The following is a 16,875-nucleotide window of genomic DNA, read 5'->3' as shown; positions in this document are numbered from 1 at the left end:
TTTCCTTTGTTACACAAAAGCCTTGATCCAGAGGCTGGATGGGTAGTAAGTAGAGCCACACAAGGTCACCTGGCAAAGGTCTGTGGGTCCTGAGACATGGGAGAAGGAACGTGAAAAGGCCCCTGGCAGCTCTGTCTCTTCCTTTACTCCTGTCAGAGTCCAAGGTTTAAAAGATGGCAGTTTTGAAGAAGTTAGAGAACTTGAAGAGGTTTTCCAGAAGGACAGGAGTCCTTCTGGAAAAAATGATGTCTGGAGTAGAAGTTGGTCCTGCAAGACACCCTAAAGAATGAGGCCATTTACAGTGGAGATGAGCCGGAGGGGGCAGTGTGGTGGCGTGCCCGGGACAGCCCGGCAGCTCGACTTCTCGCTCACTGTGGGACGTTGGGGCGTGCGCTAACCACCCTGAGCGTCAGCTTCCTGGCTTTTAAAAGCAAACAAGATGACAAAACCTGTTCTGCCTATCTCCAGGGTTTCTGTGGGACTCATGGAAAGTAGTGTCAGTGAGCACTCTTAATAACATGGTAAATGGTCCAAGGATGAAAGAGAAGGTCCAGTAGATGAATCCAGAAAACAAGTCAACCACTAATTCACTGTGTGACCTCGAGGGAGGCCCTGGGCCTCTCTGAATCAAGTGAGCCATATGTAAAAGATCTCTGAGTGCCCTTCGAGAAGGCCCTGGAGCTGCTGTGGCTCATTGCTATTAGCACACATTACCAGGGGCATTTCTCCAAGAAAGATGGCTTTTCAAATATTTATTTAGGGAAAGTTCTGAGAGTTTGGAATTGAATGCTTTCTAGGGGAAATGATTCCAAACACTCTTCCTGGCCTATACTCTGGGAGACCCATTTACAAAAACGGGTCTGCTTGGCCATCATTGCACCTGTGTTTCCATGTCAGCATGTGGTACCTGAGCTGGTGAGTGAAGAGCGATGGTTTCATTTCTACAGCTATGTCAGGACACACAGTCCTATTTCTGGAAGCAGGCCCTGCCCTGTGAGATATCTGAACTCATCTCATACCTGACTGGAGTGTGTCATGTGCGGACTTCTCCAGGGGAACAGTCTTGTTTGAGACTTCAGATACTCCTGGGGAGTTTTTCAGAAGCATTTCTCTCTGTTTTCATAAGTACCCCAATATGGCATACCTGTTAGTTTAATGAGCCTCCTTTGCCAGAGGAGGCTTCTAGTCAACGGCTTTCGGCACAGCAGCCCTTCCATAGATGCCTGCCAGCTGAGAGCAAAAGGACCAATGTGTGTTTTTATGGAAGGTCATAACTGTTCCATAAGACAGCCCTTCTGTGTCTCTTTCCTGCCCATCTGGGGACCCTGTGTTGTCGATGCTCACCTCACTGCACTCATGCTCCGAACTTCCCATTCCGTTGCCTGGATGCTTGCTTCTAACTCTGTACATTGCATTTCCTCCTGTGCGCCCACCGTGTTGTCATGGAAACTCGAGCGCCATAGGCCACGAGTATCCGGTGTCATCGAGTGTGATGGTGTGGTACGTGTATTTGCTCACACTTTTATTTTGAATCCGTTCCAATGTGACATCTGCTAAAATGTCTCCCTTATAATTTGCTTGGTGATCACAGCCTTCTCATCATTCATTGAGAGCAGGACCTGATCTCACAGAATCTGAAAAGAGCTATGTGGTAAGATGCCTGTTGAATAAGAACTGTAGCTTTTCTAAAGAGAATCCTTACTGACTTCTAGAGTCTCAACTGGAGTAATGCCTGGCTAACTCACAGAGCCATGATTTACATGGCTGTTGTCCTAGAGGGAAATATTAGGCCACCCCCTTCCCTCTCAGAAAGCAGAGGTATTTCGAGACCTTATTTGTACTCTGCCTCCATGTGGGATTAAGTTAATGGTTAGTGCATGATCGGGAATACATACTTGCATTTCTATCTTGAAGTTATTCACTAATTACAGGCTTTTATGCTGCTGCCTTTGGTTTTTTTTAATAGTCATACTAAATCCCAAATTCTTCTGTATCTTACCTGTTTTTTCCATGCTTACGCCTGGATCCCTCCTGCACTTCACTACTGGAATATCTATTTTTTTAACCTGGATCTTCAACTCTGTTGTTTCCCTGGACTTATGTGCTTCGTCTGGAATGTTACATCTCTTCCTCTCTTTCTTTTTCTTTTTTTTTCTTTTGTTGTTTTTTTGTCCCCATGTTGACTGTTATATGGGGGTTTCTGGATATCTCGGGGCCACTCACAGGAAGCAGTTTGCAATGAGATCATAAACATTGCCGAAAAATCTGTTCATTACTGCAGCACTGTTTCTCATCCCCTTGACTTTCATCACAAGGTATCCCCTTCTGACAATAAATCATCTTTAATCATTTCTCAGCAACCTCAAGCCCAACAGCGAAGAGTCACCCCAGACAGGAGTCACACCTCACAAGATTTGTAAGTATACTTGGCAAACTTCCTTTCTCACATCACATGCTTGGTGGACTCCTGGCTTTAGAGAGTGGGTCATTGACCAAGTCTGGGGCAGCCATTTGGGGGAATGAACAAATCGCCCCTAGCTTCTCTGAGGATTTCTAGTTGGGGCCATATTTCCCATCAGCCAACATGAAACAGGTGGTGGGTGGATAAATAAAGGAGGCCATAGACTGCTGAGAGATAGAGACCGGTGAAGAGTGAACTGCCATTCAGGGGCAAAGGAGGGCTGTGCTGACTAGAGTCAATCCTAGTGTTGTGGGAATATGGAGGAAGGAGTCATTGGTTCTGCCTGGAGATAAATGAATAGAGTTGATCCACTCATAAAAAAAAAATCATTGGATGTCTCCTGTGTTTTAAACATATAGGGGTAAACTCCATTCCCAGAAGAAGGGAGATTTGGAATGGGCATTGAAAGGCAAATTGGAGGGGCACCTGGCTGGCTTAGTCAGTAGAGCACACAACTCTTGATCCCTGAAGTCATGAGTTCAAGTCCCACATTGAGTGCAGAGATTACTTTAAAAGAAAAAAGAAAGACAAATTGGTTTTGAGAGCTACAACAGAGAGGTAAAAGGTCTTCCCAGCTGAGGAAAACAACATGCAAAGACTCAGGGTAGACGATGTTTTTGGGGAACTCAGAGAAGGCCCACATGGAGAAAGGACTCAAAGGAACAGTGCCCTGAGCAGCATGAGGCCCATCCAAAATTAGAGCTGATTGGGGGACCCAAGCAGCAAGGCTGTGGGACCTTGGCCAGCCAGTCTCCACTGTCTGGGGGTGATGATAGAGAAGCAGATATCTGGAGTTATTTCCCAGAGCTGAGGCTAGCAAGGCAGCCACAGTGGAAGTTAAGAGGAGGATAAGGAATTCTAAGGAGTCCAAGTAGGATGGAGACAGGAGGCAAATATGGAAACATCAAAAATGTATGTGCTTACCAACTGGAAATCATTCTGCATCTCTTAATTCCTCATTCGAGACTTTCCTCTGGCAGACAGATCCACCTACCAAATTATCAAAACATTTGGATAAATGCACAAAATTAAATAGTCCCTTTGGTTTAGCAAAGGGGAAAATGAACCTGTCGTTCCTGGGGACTGTGTCCTCTTGTCTCTAGTCTCGCCTGCCCTCTCACAGGCATTTGCTGGCATGTGCTGGAAATAGTAGATGGTTGGCGCGTTTGCACAGTTGTGCCCGGTACTCTTGTGTTTCAGAATAGCGAGCACACAGAATTGCGAACTGGTGCGTAGTAGATGCTTCTTAAGTATTTGTCAAAGGAATAAATGAAACCAAACTTTTCCCTGTTGCCAAAGCAGTTACAGGATTTCATCACAAATAGTCCAGCCTTCTCCTGCGAGCTGTTAGTACAGACAGAACAGCACACACCACATGGCCTTAGGCCAACTAACAATAAATAAAAATCTTAACCACAAACATCACTGGGACAGAAAGAAAGCAAAAAGTGTTCAAGAATTTCAGAAAAATGACATCACATTTAAAAACAATTGACGAGAGGCACCTGGCTGGCTCAGTCAGAAAAGCATGCGACTCTTGATCTTGGGGACATGAGTTCGAGCTCTACTTAGTGTGTAGACATTATTTAATGAATAAATACAACTTTCTGTGGGGGAGCACCTGGGTGGCTCAGGCGGTTAAGCGTCTTTCTTCGGCTCAGGTCCTGATCTTACGGTTTGTGACTTCGATCCCCGCATCAAGCTCTGTGCTGACAGCTCAGAGCCTGGAGCCTGCCTCGGATTCTGTGTGTGTGTGTGTGTGTGTGTGTGTGTGTGTGTGTGTGTGTGTCTCTCTCTCTCTCTCTCTCTCTGCCCCTCCCCTACTTGCATGCTCACTCTCTGTCTCTCTGTCTCTCTCTTTCAAAAATAAACATTAAAAAAAAACTTTTTTGTTTTAATGTTTGTGTATCCATTTTGAGAGAATATGTGCGAGCAGATAAGAGGCAGAGAGGATGGGAGAGAGCTGTAGAGCCTGGCACAGGGCTCAAATTCACAAACCGTGAGATCATGACCTGAGCCGAAATCAAGTCTGATGCTTAACCAACTGAGCCACCCAGGTGCCACAATAAATTAAAACTTTAAAAAAATAAAAACAACTAACAAAATATGTATCAGCATATTAAGGAACTCAAGATAGTGAGGCCATTGGAATGTACTTTTTATATCCTTGTATCAGTACAATTTTATACATATACAACAATTGCCTTACACTTTCCAACGTATATGAGCAGAATATAGTGTCTATCTCTGGAGTAAGAAACTTCTGATTATCTTTGATAATCTACATACATTCTCCTGTGTTAAGAAAAAGCCTTGGTTAATTTTAAAGAGGGGGCATCTAGGCAAAATACTTGTAACCAAATGAAACTAAATAAAAGGACTGATCATAGCCTTGCTTGTCAGAGGCTCCCCCCATCCCTATCAGTCTTCATTTACTTATATGCTGAATGGATCTCCCCATAAGCTCCACTGTTAGAGAAATAGCCAGTAAAATACTTTCATCTGCCTTGATGTGTGTGAAACACTACCAAAGTGCTGATTTAACTCACATGGGCTTTAAAAAACTCATTATTTAATCCTATCACTGTTTGAGTGAATGTTTTTCATTTTTAGATTTAGCTACCAAGCATTGTATAGCTATATACCACAGAATGATGATGAATTGGAACTCCGAGATGGAGATATTGTTGATGTCATGGAAAAATGTGATGATGGATGGTTTGTTGGTAAGTGATCTCCTCGTGTTTTACTCACTAGTTGTATATTGAAGGAGTAACTAAGAGTGATGAGCCATGCAAAAGGCAATGTTCTCTGCACAGAAAAAAGCCTTCTCAGACCCTGTATCTCCATCAGGAATGCTGGGCCACCCAGTTTATGCTTGCTCTGGAGACAGTGTGGATGACACTAATGGTGTTGGACCCAAAAACCAAATACACCTAAGTGACTGCACGGAAGGGCAATTTCAAATTGGTTGAGTTCTGTATGTCTTTGTATTCTGTGTATATCTGTACTACATGTGCAGATTTTATTCTCTCAAAACTCTTAAGAAACAACACAAGAAAATTTGAGCCTAGGTCTCAGCCATGAAACTCAAGCATATGTGTAGATGTTCCAAAGACCTTATTTACTTCAGGCTCCTAAAAACTTTTTTTTTTTTATATTTATTTATTTATTTTAAGAGATTTAGAGTACAAGCTGGGGGGGGGGGGGAGTGCAGAGAGAGAGAATCCCAAGCAGGCTGTGTGCTATCAGCACAGAGTCCAACACGGGGCTTGAACCCACACACCGTGAGATCACGAGCTGAAATCAAGAGTTAGATGGCTCACCGGGTGTCTGGGTGGCTTAGTCAGTTAAGCATCCGACTTCGGCTCAGGTCATGATCTCGCGGCTCGTGAGTTTGAGCCCCGCGTTGGGCTCTGTGCTGACAGCTCAGAGCCTAAAGCCGGCTTTGGATTCTGTGTCTCCCTCTGTCTCTCTCTCTCTCTCTCTCTCTCTCTCTCTCTCTCTCTGCCCCTCCCCTGCTCATGCTCTGTCTCTCTCTCTCTCTCTCAAAAATAAATAAACTTAAAAAAAATTATTAAAAAAAAGAGAGAGAGAGAGATGGCTAGTGAACTGAGCCAGCCAGGTGCCCCCAGGCTTTTAATAACTTCAGTCAAAGCAACCTACTTAGTTAAGGTCCTGTTCTTGATTTCAGCTCAGGTCTTGATCTCACATTTCTCAGATTGAGCCTCGCATTGGTCTCCCCACTGACACATGGAGCCTGCTTGGGATCCTCTTTCCCCTCTCTCTCTGCTTCTCCCCAACTCGTATGCATGTGCTCTCTCTCTGCCCCCCCCCCACACAAATAAATAAATAAATAAAACCTTTTTTAAAAAGCAGCTTGCTTAATTAAAACAAAAGATTCACCATTACAGGAGAAGGATCAACAGTTTTTAAGATTTTGCTACAAAGCAGATACTTGCTTCATGTACTTTCTTATTGAAGATCTCAACAAACAAGATAAGAATTACCTCCATTTCACAGACTCAAAAACTGAGGCCCAAAGATGTTATATAACTAGACCAGGTCACCCAGGTAGCCAGTGGTGGGGCCAGTACTTGAACTAGGCCTCTCTCTCCCATAGCCTTTGTTGTTTCTGCACAGGCACAAACATGCTGCTGGGGACCACTGGCTCACTTTTTGCCTCTGTTTTACACTTACTTGTACAAAGGGTTTTACCTTTATCCTCTTCCCAAGACCAGCTCTTTCCTGATCTCTCTGGAAAATCTTTGCTAAAGTGAAGTCAGTCAGGGCTGAGGTAGTGAGAATGGCAAGGCCTCAGCATATGTGAGAAGCCAGAAAGATTTGCCTAGGCCTCACCAGCCTCTTAGAAAGCTTCCCCTTCCTCCCCAGGCTCCCAGAAACCTCCCCAGGCTCCCCACTACCTTGAACTATTCTGTTCAGATGGAAGCCCCATCTGAGAAGCCACCAGCACTCCCATGGAGTGCAGTCCAATGGAAACAGAACACAAGCCATGTATGGAATTTAAAATTTTCTGGAAGCCACATCGGAAGAAGTAAAACGAAACCGAAAATTAATTCTAGCGATATATTTTATTAAAACCAACGCATTCAAAATATTATTTGAACGTGTAATCAGTATAAAAAATCGTTAGTGCCAAAGGAGGATGTAAAATATCTAAGTCTTAGGAGTCCAATGTGTGTATTATACCGTCACAGCCTAGCTCAGTTCAGAATAGCCCGGTTTCGAGTGCTCAGCCGCCTGTGGCTGTCCTATCAGAGAGTGTGACTCTCGTATGTCTTAGCTGTTAAACTCTTCCAGGAGTGCTTATGTCTTTTATGGGAACACGGGGCACTGTTGGGGGGCACCAATTCTCTCCTGGGGGCGTCCCTGGCAGCTGGGTAAAGGAATGTTGCTCAGTCCCTCAGGTGCTTTAGAACGTAGCCTGGTGCTCAGAGTGGAAGCCTATTTTCTCATCCGTAAGGAGAGGTCGAACCAGGTGTAGGAGCACATCTCTGGGCTTTGTACTCTTGGTTCTTTGCAGCCTCCTTGGCCGTCCTCCCTAGGGGTTCAACTAGTTATTTTAGAGGTCTTTAGTTTTGACGCCCTTTTTTTAGCTTGAGGTTTCACTTTGGGCAACAGCCCCGACCTACTGGTGGCGGCTGCTTGAAATGCTGTGTTCACCAGGGTTCTGAAGCTATATCCAAGCCGATTGGGGAAAGGAAGCAATCGTCCCTATTGTGATATCTGCCAGCGAGAGGGGAATAATGACCCGGCATGTATCCGCCACCATCCCCACCCCCACCCCTGCCCGGGTCCCCACCCCCCACCCATCCCAAGGGAAGGGACTAGGTTAGGGATCCAGCAGTTCCGGATGTAGAGCAGTTGGGGAAGGGCTTTGCGCCCAGGTAGCTCAGTGTTCCTGGCTCAGCGGGAACCGTGAAGAGGTTGGAAGCAAAGACAGGGAGTCAATCTGGGGCTTAGGCACAGGCTTCTGGGAGGAATTTCCTTTTGATGTGTGGTCATATCCAGTGGACTTTTAGAAATCTTACAGTTTAGAAATTAGATAAATGTGCTCCTTTTTCCAAAAAGAAGTATCAGAAAGAGCAGAGGGCTGGGAGTTAGAAGTCCTGGGTTCAAAGCCTGCTTCTGATGCTTGCTAAACTGTGGGACCTCAGTAATGTCACTTAAGCTCTCTGAGCTTCAGTTTCCTCATCTGAAAGAGGGGAGTACTGAGAATACCTTCCTGGCTTACCACCAGGCATTATTTGATAGCCTAAATGAGATAAGATGGAAAAATGTGCTTTGGAAACCATATGCTGCATTGTTATCAGGGGGCCCCCTCTGAACTCACATAGTAAGTCTTCTGATTTTGCGTGTGTGTGTTTTTTTACAGGTACTTCAAGAAGGACAAGGCAATTTGGTACTTTTCCAGGCAACTATGTAAAGCCTTTGTATCTATAAGAAGATCGAAAACCACAGAGATTATTTTTATTGGAGGATGAAGCATAACTCACGAACTGGTCTCTTTATTTAAACATTGAGTCAGTAGGAAAACTAACGCAGCGGATAAAGTAAGAAGCAAAAGAGAGGGACAGAGAAGTGTTGTGTCTGAAGCCTGAATCTGTGTGAACGTACAGTGTCAGGCAGGCTGAACTGAGAAAAAAGGAATGAGGCAAATCTGTATTTACTTAGCTGCTTCTGGGAGCCACTCCAAGCCTTCCCTGCCTCTCCCCCTCTTGGGTAATCTGACCTGTAACACGGGCCAGGATCAGTGAGGTCAGAAATGCCTCTTGCTGCCCCAGCCTTGACCAGCTTTTGCTCAAAGGGGTCATTTAGCCGGAAGCAGCCCTCAGAGCATCAGGCAGACCCCTAGCCATTCTCCAAAGGCTCTACACCCCAGCCACCCAGAGCCCCATTTCCAAACACTGCTGGGGATCAGCTCGGGCTGCCGAGGCCATCCCTGGAGGCCCCCAGGCTACCCAAGACCACGTCCCTCACTCCTGGGGTACGTGGGGAAATGGAGGGAGAACACAGGTGCCCTGTGCATTCAGCCCGCATGCAGCATTGCTCTTGACGCCCCTGGTGTTCAGACAGAAAAGAACATGAGGTTTGCCCGTGGGAGCGGGGTGCCCGGGTCAGATAGTTATATTTGTATTCCCAGGTGATTAAGTTAAGAAGCTCTGTAGTTATCGAGGTCACTTGCAGTGTGCTCTTTCCCATATCTCTGACTTTTGTAAGTGGTCACCTTTAGCACAGTTTCATTTAGCGGAATGCCATTGCTAACCTTTCTTTTCTGGATTGTTTTTGGTGAGGGCAGTTTGGGGTTGATGGGCCTATTCTGACAAGGTACCGAGGATGACATCCAGTGAATCATTTCACATACGCCGGATGCTGGGGCCACTGATGAGCAGGATGTGCTCCACACCTTAGCACAGACTCCCTGCAGCAGTTCAGGCACCACCCACAGTGCAGTAGCCCAGGGTCGTGAGCCCCGATGCACCCTGGTGAGGCTTCTCTTTCGAGCGGAAGGTGCCCATGCCCCAGCCCGAAGTGCGAGGCAGTGGTTCGCCACTCCCAGGACGTCTGTGCTTTGCGGGGCTACATCTGAGGAGGGAGGGCCCTGTGACACCCGGGGTGCTCCAGTCACATCTCCATCCATCCAGTTCAAGGATGTTTCTCAGCCTCTCTGCTAGACCCCTTAGAAAACTAGAGAAATGACCCACTCCCTGCCCGCCAGGAACTCAGAGGTGATTGGAGAGGTACACACACACAAATACGGAATCAAGAGAGACTGTGATATGTGCGAAGAAGGGTATGAGAGAGGAGGAGGAGATTACCTTTCCCTGGAGAGACGCTAGGAAGCATTGTCGTATTTCTGTCTCCATGAGCTCACTCTTGAACAACTAGGCTGCTTAGAAGAACCTTCCTCTGAGGGTAGTTTATGGCTGGAAATTCTTGGAACTGTTTCCAGAGTTTTCACACTCTTATCCTCCCCACAAATACGCATCCAAGGTCACAAACAGGAGTAGCAATTCTAGGTGGTAGGGTGTATACAGGAATCCTGGCTCTCTGCATGTAGCTCAGAATTGCCCCAGGACCATTGTCCCAAAACCTGGAGTCTTTACAGGTAGGCAGAGTTTGTCTTCAGTGCCTCCGTCCCACCTTCTGTGTCTGCCATTCATCTCCCCATCACCTGTCCACCCCCGTACCCCCATCAGAGAGCCTCATTCTCTTCCTGTCCTCCTTTCAAATCTTGGCCTCAGGAAAGAACCTGCCACTGACTCCTTCACACTGGAGTGTAAATGACCGGTAAGAGGAATGTGTTACTTCTTCCTGGAGACACTTGTTTTTAGCTAGGACAGAGCAGAGCCTTAGCCCCAAGGGATGAGGCAGTGGAACTAATGGTGGTGGTAGGGGGTGGGGGTGGGGTGGAGGAGCTTCCTGGGTAGAAAGAGCCTTTTTGATATTCTTTAACACTCATTGCTTTGGAAGGTCGACTTCAGCATCCAAGGGCACTGTCTGACTCTCTGAGGAACTATAGTACAAGTGCATATGCACGTGCATTTTGCACAACAGCATTTCACTCATTTTTGGAACGTAATTCTCGTATTGGCTAATGTGTTTCCTGGTCTTTCTTAGATGCAAACCATTAATAACGACCTTATTCTAATAGCTTTTTGAGGGGTGCTTCTTAAGTAGGTAATTTTGAACACCTCTTTCAATACAGCTAGAAAATAAAACCAATTTGTAAAGCCACATTTGCATCTGATGCCAGCCTCATGCATTTGTATATCTTCAGAAACCCAGGTATGCCTCACCAATTTGCCCGTCTTTAATAAAATCATGTTAAAATTTGCATCAAACTTCAGCTTCCTATGTATGACGGAACAAGGAACAAAGTTTCCAACTGCTCTTTTGTCCTCAAACATTTAGTAATATAAAATACCTATTTTTATGCTGAAATATTTATACAGGTTTATTAATAGCAAGTGCAACTAACTGGCGCCATGCCTTGCAACACATTTTGATATATTAGCCATGCTTCTGGGTAAAGGCAAGCCCCCAACTACTTATCTTTTGCAGTCTCTCTGGGATCAGTTAAAGAAAAAAATCATATGCGTAAGAAGTAGGACTGTAAATATGTATATTTAACTTTGTATAGCCCATGTACCTACTTTGTATAGAAAAATAATTTTAAAAATTTGAACTGAAGGGGGGTGAAATAAGGAAGTCATGAAGTTTTTTGCATTTTTATTTAAATGAAGGAATTCCAAATAACTCACCTGCAGATTTTTAGCACAAAAATAGCCATTGTAAAGTGTTAAAATTTTAAATAATCATTCTTTCTGGGAGAGAAGGTAATTGTGATCTCAGTTATAGGTTTTTTATTTTGTTTTTGATTTTTTTTTTGTTTTTTGTTTTTGTTTTTTGGCTGTCTTATTTATCTACAGTAGTATTAAGTTCTTTTGCTAGAATAAGTTACTACAAAGAAGATTATATTCTGAAAGAAAAATAACTGACATTATATATAACCAATTAATTTAAAGTGTTGCCATTTACACACCAAGAGCATGTACTATGCAGACACAGATTTTTCCATTCATTTATTTTTCTTTATTGCGGTGGATTGATTTGATAAATGGATGTGTTGAATTACTACATTTGCTGTACATATTATTTAATAAACTTTATTCAGAATTGCGTGGCATATGTTCTTACCATTCATTATTTCTTTCCTTTGCCAAATCTCTCAGGAGGCTTATATTCACTGCTTCGATTTCACGTACTCTCCTTTTCCATTCTTTTCTTTTTTTTAATCTTTATTTTTGAGAGAGAGAGAGAGAGAGGGAGAAAGGGCGGGGGGCAACAGAGAGACAAGGAAGCACAGGATCCAAAGCAGGCTCCAGGCTCCGAGCTGTCAGCACAGAGCCTGACGCGGGGCTCGAACTCACATTTGTGAGTTCGTGACCTGAGCTGAAGTCGGACGCTCAACTGACTGAGCCACCCAGGCGCCCCTTTTTTTATTTTAATTTTTTTCTTAACATTTATTCATTTTTGATACAGAGTGCAAGTGGGGGAGGGGCAGAGAGAGAGGGAGACAGAATCTGAAGCAGGCTCCAGGCTCTGAGCTGTCAGCACAGAGCCCGACGCAGGACTTGAACTCATGAACCATGAATTGGTGACCTGAGCCGAAGTCGGACACTTAATCGAATGAGCCTCCCAGGCGCCCCCTCCTTTTGCATTCTTAATCACGTACCATTTGGCTTCCATCCTGCCCTTTGAAGACACCACTTCTTACCTTACTCTTTTCTCAATAAGCTAACTCCATGACCTTCTCTGAATTGACTACTGTTGACCATCTCACCATTCTTTCTACAATATTTTTATAGTGGATTATAAAAATAATGCATATATCTTTAAAAGCAAAAATGAAACATTATAAAATACATGTAATGGGTCACGATTTGCTCCGCAAGACATAGGTACAGAAAATGATACAGCACTTTTTCCAAATCGAGTTAAATCAGCTATGAGTCCTCTCTTTCTGTGGCGGGTGAAAATGCAGGCTCTCCTTTTATTCCCTCCCAAACCAAGTGTGTCAAGATGATGGCATAGGCATCTAACCTCCCCTGGCATCCCATGGCTGGGACCACCCCCATCTCAGTTTGGGGCAGGGCCTAACTGCCCAAACCAAACCTCCACCCTCCCTGGTTCTGTTCTTTTCCACCTCTTTTTTTTTTTTTTTTTTAATTTTTTTTAACATTTATTTATTTATTTTTTTAACGTTTATTTATTTTTGAGACAGAGAGAGACAGCATGAATGGGGGAGGGTCAGAGAGAGGGAGACAGAATCCGAACCAGGCTCCAGGCTCCGAGCTGTCAGCACAGAGCCCGACGCGGGGCTCGAACTCACGGACCGTGAGATCATGACCTGAGCCGAAGTCGGACGCTTAACCGACCGAGCCACCCAGGCGCCCCTCCACCTCTTTTAACTCAAAGCACTAGTTGGCACTTCCGCCTCTTTGGGGTGACTCAGTGGAATCCTTTTCAGTAGGCTTGGGCGTCAGTCATGGGAGAAGGGTGGTGTCCCAGGGGTCTGAACCCCGGTACTGAGCCCTGTTTCACAGGCACTACTTCCATGGCCTCCATCCCATTCAACAAATCCATCAGCCGTACTTTCAAAGTAGGTTTAGAACCCAACCACTCCCATCACCAGAGTCCAAGCCGTTTTCTCTCTGGATCATTGTGCTGACTTTCCAACTTGGCTCCCTGCTTCCACCCTTACTCCCTCTACTTTGTCTTAACAGAGCAACCAGAGTGATCATTTTTAAGTTGGCTTACAACCCTCTAGAGGCTTCTCATGTCGCTGAGTGGAACCATGCCTCACATCCATTGGTACGCTGTCCCTTCCCTCTCCCTTACCTCTGACTTCACTTCTCCTTGTTCTTTCCACCCACATGATCCTTATGGCCTCAAAGTCATCAAGCGCACTTCAGGTTCAAGGTCTTACATTCTATCCCCTGTGCCCAGAAGACCCTTTCTGCTGGAGCTGCATGGCTTTCTTCCACCCTTCTTTTACATCTTTAATGTTGCTTTCTCAATGAGGCTCTCTTGGACCACTTTATATATAACAGGACCTTACTGTTTCCACCGAGCATCCTATCCCCCTTCTCTTCCTCCGTGCTTCATAATTCATCAGCATCTGATAGATACTTGTTTTCACAATCATACAAAATCCGTGAGGATGATTCCATTTGGCTTTGGTATGTATGCCCAGCACCAAGAAGAGTTCCTAACACAGTTGGCACTCACAGTTACTTGATCAAGTAAATGAGTACATAAATGAATGAACCCCTGGGGCCAGAGATCCTAGAACGCAGAATATAATAATGAAAGAAGGGAAGCATCGTCAATCCATTTTATTATAGCAGCAGAAATAAAAGAGAAGGTAATCTCTCAAATTATTCTGAGCTCGTCCAAACTGAGAATTTTCTGTAATTATAGTCATCTTCCCACAGAGATTACTGCTAACTCTGTAAGCTCTCCTTGGTCCTCTGAGCTTTCTTTGCACACAATAAACACACGCATATAAACACTTTGCATAGTCTTATACACCTTCTCCCCCTTAACAACAGAGCTTGGACTTGTTTCCACAATTTACTTAACCGATCCCCTGTTGACGATGCAAATAATTGCCAGCTTTTTTCCCTGCAACAAACAATGCTGCATTGAGTACAATTATAGGCTCAAAGAGCCAGAACATTTCAAATCTTGAGACACTGCCAAATTGCCTTCCAGAAAATATCACACCAGTTTACACTCCTGCCAAGTCCATGGGAGTGTCTGTTTCCCCATCACCCAATTATCTGCTTCCATGGAATGCTATTCTCTGTTTCGCCTGCCTGTTCACTGGCCAGCCCCTTCTCAGCCCTCTTTCCAAATCTTTAGTTGCATTCCTAGCCATCTATTATTTTCTCTTAACACATGCTCCTTCAGGAAGCAGATCCCTCACAATATACTTTGGCCTAAAGAGTCAGTTGTATGAGGGCTCCTGTCAATGACAAGTGGTAGACACAACACTACTGGCCATTCTTGGGTCAAAGCACTGGGAAGAAAGGAGTTAGAACCAGCCTCAGGCAGGAGTGAATCCAGATCCTCAAACTCTCATATTAGTCTTATTCTTGGCGCCATTGGTCTTGTTTGGCTACATTTTCACCTACTGAGTACAGCAATAGGAAACATAAGCTGTAGACAGCCCTGGGCTCATTCCTACAGGTCTCGGACTCTAGACTAGGGAAAAGGGCCTTCTTGGTGGGCTTCCCTGAAAACAATTCCAGACTCCGCCAGGTCCAACTTGGATAGTTATCCTTCCTTTGACTAATCACTGGCCAGGGTGGGTGGAGTATGAGTGACAGCCCCACCAGCATCACGTGGAATGGGGGAGAGGAGGAGGCCAGGGGAGGGATATGCTGCTATAAAAAGGAAGAAGGTGGCTGGATTGGTAACTGAATGGTCCACTGTGTGAGCTAGACCCTGAGCATTATTGCAACAAGCTTTGGAAAATGGAATACTATTGCCTTATCAATACAAATGTCAGTGTAGCTGAATATAGGCTATGTGCTGAAGCCCCGCGGGCCAAAGTCTTAAGAAGAACATGGTGGAGAGCACCAGACGTCCACCCAGACACAGGGTTTGATCTGACCGTAGGGGCACGGCACAACCATATCACATGCTAAAAATATTAGGACTCTTCTGAAGGAAAATGACTAGAGTCTCAATAGTCATGTAGAGTGTTTGCATGAGTTTACATAAGTGTATTCACCAAGTCTTGGCATGTGGAGATTAAGCCTGCCTCGGGAACGCTTAGCTGAGGCCTTTAAGACAAATGAAAGAAGTTACTACTTGATATAGATAATCTGTGGAATAGAGTAGCCAGGCAGGTGGTTCAGACTGAAAATATTTAAGAAAATTTAAGTTGAACCCAGAGTTGGAAAAGCCCTTGATGAGACAGCTGAATGACCATGTGTCACTGGTTTATGATGCCTATCCTGGAGGACAACTCCTCTGCCCCTCCACCACTCTCCCCCTGGTATCAACAGAGACAAAATAGTAGGTAGATTAAGAGTCTCTGGCCCCTCTGGCTTACTTGTTTTTAAAGTGAGACTGACAACATGCCTGGCTGGCTCAGTCAGTGGAATGTGTGACTCTTGACCTCAGGGTTGTGAGTTCGAGCCCCAGGTTGGGCATAGAGATTATGCGAACAAAAATAAATAAATAAATATAGTGATACTTACAAACTTAGGTGAACCTGCAAAGAGAGGTAGAGCTGAGAATCATCCTCAAAATAGTAGCATAAATCACATAGATTGACATGAGCTTATATCATCAGGGTCACTGGATCTCAAAGTGTGGTCCGTGGACCTGTTGGAGTCCCCAGACCCTTTCAGCAGATTTATAAAGTCAAAAGTATCTTCGTTTCAGCAGATTTATAAAGTCAAAAGTATCTTCGTAACAATGTTAAGATGCTCGTGGTAGCCAGCTTCCAAGAATGCCTTTGGTGATCCTTATCTCCCAGTATTCACACCCTTTCGCATTCTATCAGAACTGGTCTGTGTAACCAGTAGAATATGGCAGAAGAAATGAGATGTCACTTCCAAGACTAGGTCACAAAAGCCATTGTGGCTGCTATCTCTTGTTCGTGGGGAGAAGTGGACTATGCTTTGGAACTTCTAAGTCCTGGGGCACCTGGGTGGCTCAGTCAGTTAAATGTCCAACTTTGGCTCAGGTCATGATCTCTTGGTTCATGAGTTTGAGCCCCACATCGGGCTCTGTGCTGACAGCGTGGAGCCTGAACCCTGCTTTAGGTTCTATGTCTCCCTCTCTCTCTTCCCCTGTCTCTCTCTCTCTCTCTCTCTCTCAAAAATAAAGAAACATTAAAAAGATTAAAAAAAAAAAAAAGAACTTCTAAGTTCTGGGGCACTTAGGTGGCTCAGTCAGTTAAGTGTCTGACTTTGGCTCAGGTCATGATCTCGCGGTCATGGGATTGCCATCCACATCAGGCTGTATTGACGTGTGGAACCTGCTTGGGATTCTCTCTCTCTCTTCCTCCCTCTACCCCTCCCCTGCTCATGCTTTCTCTCTCTCTCAAAATAAATAAATAAACCTAAAAAAAAAAAGAGGAACTTCTAAGTCCTAGTTGTCATATTGGATAAATGCGCTAATTGTTCCCAAAAAGAGAAGTATTAGAACAAAGGGCTGGGAGCCAGAAGGCCTGGGTTCAAGTGCCACCTCTGATACTCTGATACTTATTTTGTGAGGCCTCAGACATGCCACTTCAGCTCTTTGACACCTGGATCAAAGAGACTCTATTAGGAAGGAGGGAAAGGAAGTGATGTTTAAAGGCAGTGCCC

At 44.9% G+C, this 16,875-nt stretch overlaps 1 protein-coding gene across 42 annotated transcripts in view; it reads left to right on the top strand.

Moving 5' to 3' along the window:
• SORBS1 (sorbin and SH3 domain containing 1) overlaps window positions 1-8,437 on the top strand; it is a 116,652-nt gene extending 108,215 nt beyond the window's left edge. For 27 of the 42 annotated variants that reach the window (XM_049645446.1, XM_049645450.1, XM_049645449.1 and 24 more), the window contains 3 exons: window positions 2,358-2,416; window positions 5,075-5,187; window positions 8,358-8,437. In XM_049645446.1, coding sequence (XP_049501403.1) covers window positions 2,358-2,416; window positions 5,075-5,187; window positions 8,358-8,425 — 240 coding nt within the window. In that variant the 3' untranslated portion in view covers window positions 8,426-8,437. Of the gene's footprint in view, window positions 1-1,591; window positions 1,652-2,225; window positions 2,417-5,074; window positions 5,188-8,357 lie in introns of all 42 variants that reach the window. The other 15 variants (XM_049645471.1, XM_049645436.1, XM_049645445.1 and 12 more) reach the window with 2 other exon arrangements.
• Window positions 8,438-16,875: the final 8,438 nt, after the last annotated feature.

This window comes from Panthera uncia, chromosome D2 (genome assembly GCF_023721935.1).
Source record: "Panthera uncia isolate 11264 chromosome D2, Puncia_PCG_1.0, whole genome shotgun sequence".
Classification (NCBI taxonomy): Eukaryota; Metazoa; Chordata; class Mammalia; order Carnivora; family Felidae; genus Panthera; species Panthera uncia.
The sequence above is the reverse complement of the archived record's forward strand: the minus strand, read 5'-3'. Positions and strand labels throughout refer to the sequence as shown.